At 61.8% G+C, this 11,852-nt stretch overlaps 1 protein-coding gene across 5 annotated transcripts in view; it reads right to left on the bottom strand.

The window, feature by feature from the left end:
- LOC144952467 (uncharacterized) overlaps positions 1–11,852 on the bottom strand; it is a 41,192-nt gene that overhangs the window by 1,532 nt on the left and 27,808 nt on the right. For 3 of the 5 annotated variants that reach the window (XM_078882880.1, XM_078882879.1, XM_078882884.1), the window contains 3 exons: positions 11,396–11,445; positions 10,178–10,561; positions 836–978 (listed from right to left, as the gene is read on the bottom strand). In XM_078882880.1, coding sequence (XP_078739006.1) covers positions 836–978; positions 10,178–10,561; positions 11,396–11,445 — 577 coding nt within the window. The remainder of the gene's footprint in view (positions 1–835; positions 979–10,177; positions 10,562–11,395; positions 11,446–11,852) is intronic. The other 2 variants (XM_078882883.1, XM_078882882.1) reach the window with 1 other exon arrangement.

The raw sequence follows: 11,852 nt of genomic DNA, 5'->3' as shown, positions 1-11,852 counted from the left end.
TACACACACACACAGACACACACACACACAGACACACACACACACAGACACACACACACACACAGACACACACACACACACAGACACACACACACACACGCTACGGACACACACACACACACGCACGCTACGGACACACACACACAGACACACACACACACGCTACGGACACACACACACACAGACACACAGACACACACGCTACGGAACACACACACACAGACACACATGCACACACGCTACGGAACACACAGACACACGCTATGGACACACATGCACACGCGAACGGGACACACACACACATGCACGAGACACACGCATACACGCTACGGACACACGCTACGGACACACGCACACACGCTAAGGACACACGAACACCCCGTTGAACACGCACACACGTTACAGACACAACAGATGTATGCATAGATAGACGCACGCATACACGCACACGCTACAGACACACGCACAGACAGACACACACACACACGGACGGACACGAGTACGGACAGACTCAAGTACGGAAGGACACATGGACAGACGCACGTACAGGCACACATACGCACGTACGGACAGACACACGTACGGGCACACGTACGGACGGACACACAAACAGACGGACACACGTACGCACGTACGGACAGACACACGTACGGGCACACGTACGGACGGACACACAAACAGACGGACACACGTACGCACGTACGGACAGACACACGTACGGACACAAGTACGTACAGACGTACGGACGGACACACGTACGTACACACGTACGGACAGACACACGTACGTACACACGTACGGACGGACACACGTACGTACGGACGGACGAACTTACGGACGGACAGACGGAGAGACGGACGGACAAGTTGCCACCTTGGTTTGAGCTCTGGAGCTCCTCCACCAGCGCCTGCAGGGAGTCGATCTTCCTCTGCAGGGTGCTCAGCGCCTCCCCCGTCACGGCCAGGTGCAGCGTCGCTCCTGCTCGACACACAGCAGCAGCAGCAGCAGCAGCGTCATCAGCAGCAGCAGCAGCGTCATCAGCAGCAGCAGCAGCGTCATCAGCAGCAGCAGCAGCGTCATCAGCAGCAGCAGCAGCGTCATCAGCAGCAGCAGCAGCGTCATCAGCAGCAGCAGCAGCGTCATCAGCAGCAGCAGCAGCGTCATCAGCAGCAGCAGCAGCGTCATCAGCAGCAGCAGCAGCAGCAGCGTCATCAGCAGCAGCAGCAGCAGCGTCATCAGCAGCAGCAGCAGCGTCATCATCAGCAGCAGCAGCGTCATCAGCAGCAGCAGCAGCGTCATCAGCAGCAGCAGCGTCATCAGCAGCAGCAGCAGCAGCGTCATCAGCAGCAGCAGCAGCGTCATCAGCAGCAGCAGCAGCGTCATCATCAGCAGCAGCAGCGTCATCAGCAGCAGCAGCAGCGTCATCAGCAGCAGCGTCATCAGCAGCAGCAGCAGCAGCGTCATCAGCAGCAGCAGCAGCGTCATCAGCAGCAGCAGCAGCGTCATCAGCAGCAGCAGCGTCATCAGCAGCAGCGTCATCAGCAGCAGCAGCAGCAGCAGCGTCATCAGCAGCAGCAGCAGCAGCGTCATCAGCAGCAGGAGCATTAGCATCAGCATCAGTAACAACATCATGAGTAACAGCATCATCAGCAACAGCATCAGTAACAACATCATCATCAGCAGCATCGTTATCAGCAACAGCAGGAGCATTAACATCATCAACAGCATCATGAGTAACAGCATCATCAGCAACAGCATCAGTAACATCATCATCATCATCAGCATCGTTATCAGCAACATCAGCAACAGCAGTAGTAGCAGCATCGCCCTCCACACGTTCAGGAGTAGCCCACTCACTCACTGGCAGTCACCTTCTTGTCACTCTTCTATCACTGCTGCCATGGTTACTGGTCATGTGAACTTCACTCGCTCACACCCCCAACTCGCCTAATAACTCAATCAGTCACTCACGCAGTCATTCATCCACTCGCTCAACCAGTCACTCACTCGCTCAACCAGTCACTCACTCGCTCACCCAGCCATTCACCCCGCCGCTCGCTCACCCGCTCAGTCGCTCACCCACCTAGTCATTCATCCACCCACTCACACAATCACTCACCCACACAGTCACCAAGTTGCCCAGTCACCCACCCACCCACCCACTCACCCACCCAGTCACCCACCCACTCACCCACCCACCCACTCACCCAGTCACTCACCAACCCACCCACTCACCCAGTCACTCACCCAGTCACTCACCCACCCAGTCACCAAGTTGCCCAGTCACCCACCCACCCACTCACCCACCCAGTCACTCACCCAGTCACCCACTCACTCACCCACTCACCTACCCAGTCACCCACCCAGTCACTCACCCACCCAGTCACTCACTCACCCACTCACTCACCCACTCACCCAGTCACCCACTCACCCACCCAGTCACTCACCCACTCACCCACCCACTCACTCACTCACCCAGTCACCCAATCACCCAGTCACTCACCCAGTCACTCACTCACCCAGCCACCCACCCACTCACTCACCCAGTCACTCACTCACCCACTCACTCACCCACCCAGTCACTCACCCAGTCACTCACCATCATCGTCTCTATTCCCCAACTCTTACAACAACAGCCTCTTCTTCTTGGTTCTTTCGGTAAAGTCACGTAGAAGGGAAGTAATGGTTTCACCTGAGGACGGCTGCTTGCGTTGTCGCCGAAACGTCGTGATAATTATTTTATAACGTTTTATTTTTATTATTTTATTATTTCCCTTCTACGTGACTTTACCGAAAGAACCAAGAAGATGAATCCCTGCGGTCACGAAAGCTTTAAATCGAAACAACAGCCTCGTCCAATCCGCCACACGCGTCACCCTCTCACCCATCACGCGTCACGCTCTCACCCATCACGCGTCACGCTCTCACCCATCACGCGCCACCCTCTCACCCATCACGCGTCACGCTCTCACCCATCACGCGTCACCCTCTCACCCATCACGCGCCATCCTCTCACCCATCACGCGTCACCCTCTCACCCATCACGCGCCACGCTCTCACCCATCACGCGTCACGCTCTCACCCATCACGCGTCACGCTCTCACCCATAACGCGTCACCCTCTCACCCATCACGCGTCACCCTCTCACCCATCACGCGTCACCCTCTCACCCATCACGCGCCACCCTCTCACCCATCACGCGTCACGCTCTCACCCATCACGCGTCACGCTCTCACCCATCACGCGTCACCCTCTCACCCATCACGCGTCACCCTCTCACCCATCACGCGTCACCCTCTCACCCATCACGCGTCACCCTCTCACCCATCACGCGTCACCCTCTCACCCATCACGCGCCACCCTCTCACCCATCACGCGTCACCCTCTCACCCATCACGCGTCACCCTCTCACCCATCACGCGCCACCCTCTCACCCATCACGCGTCACCCTCTCACCCATCACGCGCCACCCTCTCACCCATCACGCGTCACCCTCTCACCCATCACGCGCCACCCTCTCACCCATCACGCGCCACCCTCTCACCCATCACGCGTCACCCTCTCACCCATCACGCGTCACGCTCTCACCCATCACGCGTCACCCTCTCACCCATCACGCGCCACGCTCTCACCCATCACGCGTCACCCTCTCACCCATCACGCGCCACGCTCTCACCCATCACGCGTCACCCTCTCACCCATCACGCGCCACCCTCTCACCCATCACGCGCCACCCTCTCACCCATCACGCGCCACCCTCTCACCCATCACCCTCTCACCCATCACGCGTCACCCTCTCACCCATCACGCGTCACCCTCTCACCCATCACGCGCCACCCTCTCACCCATCACGCGTCACGCTCTCACCCATCACGCGTCACCCTCTCACCCATCACGCGCCACCCTCTCACCCATCACGCGCCACCCTCTCACCCATCACGCGTCACCCTCTCACCCATCACGCGTCACGCTCTCACCCATCACGCGTCACCCTCTCACCCATCACGCGTCACCCTCTCACCCATCACGCGTCACGCTCTCACCCATCACGCGTCACCCTCTCACCCATCACGCGCCACGCTCTCACCCATCACGCGTCACCCTCTCACCCATCACGCGCCACGCTCTCACCCATCACGCGTCACCCTCTCACCCATCACGCGTCACCCTCTCACCCATCACGCGCCACCCTCTCACCCATCACGCGTCACCCTCTCACCCATCACGCGTCACCCTCTCACCCATCACGCGCCACGCTCTCACACATCACGCGTCACCCTCTCACCCATCACGCGTCACCCTCTCACCCATCACGCGCCACGCTCTCACCCATCACGTGTCACCCTCTCACCCATCACGCGTCACCCTCTCACCCATCACGCGTCACCCTCTCACCCATCACGCGTCACCCTCTCACCCATCACGCGCCACGCTCTCACCCATCACGCGCCACCCTCTCACCCATCACGTGTCACCCTCTCACCCATCACGCGTCACCCTCTCACCCATCACGCGTCACCCTCTCACCCATCACGCGCCACGCTCTCACACATCACGCGTCACCCTCTCACCCATCACGCGTCACCCTCTCACCCATCACGCGTCACCCTCTCACCCATCACGCGTCACCCTCTCACCCATCACGCGTCACCCTCTCACCCATCACGCGTCACCCTCTCACCCATCACGCGTCACCCTCTCACCCATCACGCGTCACCCTCTCACCCATCACACGCCACGCTCTCACCCATCACGCGCCACCCTCTCACCCATCACGTGTCACCCTCTCACCCATCACGCGTCACCCTCTCACCCATCACGCGTCACCCTCTCACCCATCACGCGTCACCCTCTCACCCATCACGCGTCACCCTCTCACCCATCACGCGTCACCCTCTCACCCATCACGCGCCACGCTCTCACACATCACGCGTCACCCTCTCACCCATCACGCGTCACCCTCTCACCCATCACGCGTCACCCTCTCACCCATCACGCGCCACGCTCTCACCCATCACGCGCCACCCTCTCACCCATCACGCGTCACCCTCTCACCCATCACGCGTCACCCTCTCACCCATCACGCGTCACCCTCTCACCCATCACGTGTCACGCTCTCACCCATCACGCGTCACCCTCTCACCCATCACGCGTCACGCTCTCACCCATCACGCGTCACCCTCTCACCCATCACGCGTCACCCTCTCACCCATCACGCGTCACGCTCTCACCCATCACGCGTCACCCTCTCACCCATCACGCGTCACCCTCTCACCCATCACGCGCCACCCTCTCACCCATCACGTGTCACGCTCTCACCCATCACGCGTCACCCTCTCACCCATCACGCGTCACCCTCTCACCCATTACGCGCCACCCTCTCACCCATCACGCGCCACCCTCTCACCCATCACGCGTCACCCTCTCACCCATCACGCGCCACCCTCTCACCCATCACGCGCCACCCTCTCACCCATCACGCGTCACCCTCTCACCCATCACGCGCCACCCTCTCACCCATCACGCGTCACCCTCTCACCCATCACGCGCCACCCTCTCACCCATCACGCGCCACCCTCTCACCCATCACGCGTCACCCTCTCACCCATCACGCGTCACCCTCTCACCCATCACGCGTCACCCTCTCACCCATCACGCGCCACCCTCTCACCCATCACGCGCCACCCTCTCACCCATCACGCGCCACGCTCTCACCCATCACGCGCCACCCTCTCACCCATCACGCGCCACCCTCTCACCCATCACGCGCCACGCTCTCACCCATCACGCGCCACCCTCTCACCCATCACGCGCCACGCTCTCACCCATCACGCGCCACCCTCTCACCCATCACGCGCCACGCTCTCACCCATCACGCGTCACCCTCTCACCCATCACGCGCCACCCTCTCACCCATCACGCGCCACGCTCTCACCCATCACGTGTCACCCTCTCACCCATCACGCGTCACCCTCTCACCCATCACGCGCCACCCTCTCACCCATCACGCGCCACGCTCTCACCCATCACGCGCCACCCTCTCACCCATCACGCGTCACCCTCTCACCCATCACGCGCCACCCTCTCACCCATCACGCGTCACCCTCTCACCCATCACGCGTCACCCTCTCACCCATCACGCGCCACCCTCTCACCCATCACGCGCCACGCTCTCACCCATCACGCGCCACCCTCTCACCCATCACGCGTCACCCTCTCACCCATCACGCGCCACGCTCTCACCCATCACGCGTCACCCTCTCACCCATCACGCGTCACCCTCTCACCCATCACGCGCCACCCTCTCACCCATCACGCGCCACGCTCTCACCCATCACGCGTCACCCTCTCACCCATCACGCGTCACCCTCTCACCCATCACGCGCCACCCTCTCACCCATCACGCGTCACCCTCTCACCCATCACGCGCCACCCTCTCACCCATCACGCGCCACCCTCTCACCCATCACGTGTCACCCTCTCACCCATCACGCGTCACCCTCTCACCCATCATGCGTCACGCTCTAACCCATCACGCGTCACCCTCTCACCCATCACGCGTCACCCTCTCACCCATCACGCGTCACCCTCTCACCCATCACGCGTCACCCTCTCACCCATCACGCGTCACGCTCTCACCCATCACGCGTCACGCTCTCACCCATCACGCGTCACGCTCTCACCCATCACGCGTCACCCTCTCACCCATCACGCGTCACCCTCTCACCCATCACGCGTCACCCTCTCACCCATCACGCGCCACCCTCTCACCCATCACGCGTCACCCTCTCACCCATAACGCGTCACCCTCTCACTCATCACGCGTCACGCTCTCACCCATCACGCGTCACCCTCTCACCCATCACGCGTCACCCTCTCACCCATCACGCGTCACCCTCTCACTCATCACGCGTCACCCTCTCACCCATCACGTGTCACCCTCTCACCCATCACGCGTCACCCTCTCACCCATCACGCGTCACCCTCTCACCCATCACGCGTCACCCTCTCACCCATCACGCGTCACCCTCTCACCCATCACGCGTCACGCTCTCACCCATCACGCGTCACGCTCTCACCCATCACGCGTCACGCTCTCACCCATCACGCGCCACCCTCTCACCCATCACGTGCCACCCTCTCACCCATCACGCGTCACCCTCTCACCCATCACGCGTCACCCTCTCACCCATCACGCGCCACCCTCTCACCCATCACGCGCCACCCTCTCACCCATCACGCGTCACCCTCTCACCCATCACGCGCCACGCTCTCACCCATCACGCGCCACGCTCTCACCCATCACGCGCCACCCTCTCACCCATCACGCGTCACCCTCTCACCCATCACGCGCCACCCTCTCACCCATCACGCGTCACCCTCTCACCCATCACGCGCCACGCTCTCACCCATCACGCGTCACCCTCTCACCCATCACGCGTCACCCTCTCACCCATCACGCGTCACCCTCTCACCCATCACGCGCCACCCTCTCACCCATCACGTGCCACCCTCTCACCCATCACGCGTCACCCTCTCACCCATCACGCGTCACCCTCTCACCCATCACGCGCCACCCTCTCACCCATCACGCGCCACCCTCTCACCCATCACGCGTCACCCTCTCACCCATCACGCGCCACGCTCTCACCCATCACGCGCCACGCTCTCACCCATCACGCGCCACGCTCTCACCCATCACGCGCCACCCTCTCACCCATCACGCGCCACCCTCTCACCCATCACGCGCCACCCTCTCACCCATCACGCGTCACCCTCTCACCCATCACGCGTCACCCTCTCACCCATCACGCGCCACCCTCTCACCCATCACGCGTCACGCTCTCACCCATCACGCGTCACCCTCTCACCCATCACGCGCCACCCTCTCACCCATCACGCGTCACCCTCTCACCCATCACGCGCCACCCTCTCACCCATCACGCGTCACGCTCTCACCCATCACGCGTCACCCTCTCACCCATCACGCGCCACCCTCTCACCCATCACGCGTCACCCTCTCACCCATCACGCGCCACCCTCTCACCCATCACGCGCCACCCTCTCACCCATCACGCGTCACCCTCTCACCCATCACGCGCCACCCTCTCACCCATCACGCGCCACCCTCTCACCCATCACGCGTCACCCTCTCACCCATCACGCGTCACCCTCTCACCCATCACGCGTCACCCTCTCACCCATCACGCGCCACCCTCTCACCCATCACGCGTCACGCTCTCACCCATCACGCGTCACCCTCTCACCCATCACGGGTCACCCTCTCACCCATCACGCGTCACGCTCTCACCCATCACGCGTCACCCTCTCACCCATCACGCGTCACCCTCTCACCCATCACGCGCCACCCTCTCACCCATCACGCGTCACCCTCTCACCCATCACGCGTCACCCTCTCACCCATCACGCGTCACCCTCTCACCCATCACGCGTCACCCTCTCACCCATCACGCGTCACGCTCTCACCCATCACGCGTCACGCTCTCACCCATCACGCGTCACGCTCTCACCCATCACGCGTCACGCTCTCACCCATCACGCGTCACCCTCTCACCCATCACGCGTCACCCTCTCACCCATCACGCGTCACCCTCTCACCCATCACGCGTCACCCTCTCACCCATCACGCGTCACCCTCTCACCCATCACGCGTCACCCTCTCACCCATCACGCGTCACCCTCTCACCCATCACGCGTCACCCTCTCACCCATCACGCGCCACCCTCTCACCCATCACGCGTCACCCTCTCACCCATCACGCGTCACCCTCTCACCCATCACGCGTCACCCTCTCACCCATCACGCGTCACCCTCTCACCCATCACGCGCCACCCTCTCACCCATCACGCGTCACCCTCTCACCCATCACGCGCCACCCTCTCACCCATCACGCGTCACCCTCTCACCCATCACGCGCCACCCTCTCACCCATCACGCGTCACCCTCTCACCCATCACGCGTCACCCTCGCACCCATCACGCGTCACCCTCTCACCCATCACGCGTCACGCTCTCACCCATCACGCGTCACCCTCTCACCCATCACGCGTCACCCTCTCACCCATCACGTGTCACCCTCTCACCCATCACGCGTCACGCTCTCACCCATCACGCGTCACGCTCTCACCCATCACGTGTCACGCTCTCACCCATCACGTGTCACCCTCTCACCCATCACGTGTCACCCTCTCACCCATCACGCGTCACGCTCTCACCCATCACGCGTCACCCTCTCACCCATCACGCGTCACCCTCTCACCCATCACGCGTCACCCTCTCACCCATCACGCGTCACGCTCTCACCCATCACGTGTCACGCTCTCACCCATCACGTGTCACCCTCTCACCCATCACGTGTCACGCTCTCACCCATCACGCGCCACCCTCTCACCCATCACGCGTCACCCTCTCACCCATCACGCGTCACCCTCTCACCCATCACGCGTCACGCTCTCACCCATCACGCGCCACCCTCTCACCCATCACGCGTCACCCTCTCACCCATCACGCGTCACCCTCTCACCCATCACGCGTCACGCTCTCACCCATCACGCGCCACCCTCTCACCCATCACGCGTCACCCTCTCACCCATCACGCGTCACCCTCTCACCCATCACGCGTCACCCTCTCACCCATCACGCGTCACCCTCTCACCCATCACGCGCCACCCTCTCACCCATCACGCGTCACCCTCTCACCCATCACGCGCCACCCTCTCACCCATCACGCGTCACCCTCTCACCCATCACGCGTCACGCTCTCACCCATCACGCGTCACGCTCTCACCCATCACGCGTCACCCTCTCACCCATCACGCGTCACGCTCTCACCCATCACGCGTCACCCTCTCACCCATCACGCGTCACCCTCTCACCCATCATGCATCACCCTCTCACCCATCACGCGTCACCCTCTCACCCATCACGCATCACCCTCTCACCCATCACGCCTGCTCTAAGTGCTACTTGTTGCTAGCCGCTTGCAGTTGGTTTTGCCTGCGCTCAGCAACCGTGATAATAACAATGTTATCAGTCATCATTGGGTGGGGGGGGGGGTGGAGGTGTGTGGAAGAGTAGGCCAAACACCCTCCAGAGGGGCAGGGCCACTCCTGCCAGCGGTGGCGCGAGTGGCACCTTGCGGGGAGCTGCACATTTACCTCCACGCTGCTCCTCCTCCTCCTCTCGCTCGTTGTCTGCGTCGTCGCCATCGTCATCATTGTCATCATCACCACGATCGTCATCGCCATCATCATGACCATCGTCACCACGATCTTCGCCATCGCCAGCATCACCACCATTGTCGCCATCGTTCTCACAATCTTCATCATCGTCGCCATCGTCATCGCCATCATCACCACGATCTTCATCGCCATCGCAACCACCACCACCACCACCGTCGTCGTCACGATATTCATCATCACTGCCACCGTGGCCATCGTCGACGCTGCCAGCATCATCGCCGGTGTCCCTGGTCGGCGGTGCGAGCCCGGGGGGCTCCGTGGCGGCCGCTGGTAGTGGCAGTGGCAGCAGCGAGGGGTCACCTGGAACGACGGAGCCACCCGAAGCGTCGAGGACACGCTGAGCGGCGGCGCGCAAAGCGGAACTCGACAGCCCCGATGGGGCCAAACGATTAACACATTTATAATGACCGAGGCAGCGGAGTGCCGACCCGACGCAGAGCGCGCGCGGTCAGACAAACGAACGGTCGGCAAGGAGGCCAAGGCTCCCACTGGCGCCGGGAGGCCCCCGCGACGACTGGCCGGGTGGCGAGATTGGAGGGGATTGGGGGGAATGTTTGAAAGGTAACAAGGTGGGAAGCGAGGGGTGGACTGCCGAGAGAGACGGCGGGGAGCCGATGGCGGGGTCAGGATTGGCCGAACGGAGCGGAGCGATGGAAGCTTCCAGAGAGAGGGGGGGCTTGGGAGCGATGAAAGGAGATGGCACGGGGAGAGGAGACGGAGCCCAAGACTCAAGCGCCAAGCCTGGACATGGCGAGCGCCGTGTCCGGGTCAAAGGCCCTCGGCCCTCGGTACTCCACCACGACACGTCCACTTTGTATTTGTCCGAGGTGAGGCGGCCCCCACTGAGCTATTTATATATAAATAACTCAACATGACCGCATCTTACAGCCCAGCGGCGTGGCTCATCATCATCATCATCACGTGGGCATGCACAGCAGCCAAATACTCGGCAACGAAGCCACGACCTCCTGCGTACCGGGCGAGGGAGCTAACATCTCCCTGACCACCTTGACGATGATGAGAGAGACAGAGAGACGCAAACTCCAAATGTGCAGCGGCAGCAGCAGCAGCGGCAGCAGCGGCGGCAGCGGCGGCAGCGGCGGCAGCGGCGGCAGCGGCGTGGACGGCCCTGACCTGTGTGGTGGGCTGGGCTCCGTGTGTCCGCGTGCTCTGGCGACGCGAAGCTGCAGAGAACGGAACAACAAGAAAGTGACACGACGTGAAACACCGCGCGGCGCAAACCCCGAGCGGTAGGTGCCGATGGTGACGACTGCGGTGATGATGGTGATGGTGATGATGATGGTGACGATGGTGACGATGATGGTAACAATGGTGACGATGGTGACGACGGCGGTGATGATGGTGATGGAGACGATGGTGATGATGGTGATGATGAAAAATATGATGGTGACGATGGTGATGATGGTGACGATGGTGACGATGATGGTGATGATGGTGATGATGATGGTGACGACGGTGATGGCAACGCTGATGGCGAGTGTGGAGCGAGTGCGGACCGAGTGCGGAGTGAGTGTGGAGCGAGTGTGGAGTGAGTGTGGAGTGAGAGTGGAGTGAGTGTGGAGTGAGTGTG

The sequence above is a fragment of the Lampetra fluviatilis genome, chromosome 67, assembly GCF_964198595.1.
Source record: "Lampetra fluviatilis chromosome 67, kcLamFluv1.1, whole genome shotgun sequence".
Taxonomy (NCBI): domain Eukaryota; kingdom Metazoa; phylum Chordata; class Hyperoartia; order Petromyzontiformes; family Petromyzontidae; genus Lampetra; species Lampetra fluviatilis.
The sequence above is the reverse complement of the archived record's forward strand: the minus strand, read 5'-3'. Positions and strand labels throughout refer to the sequence as shown.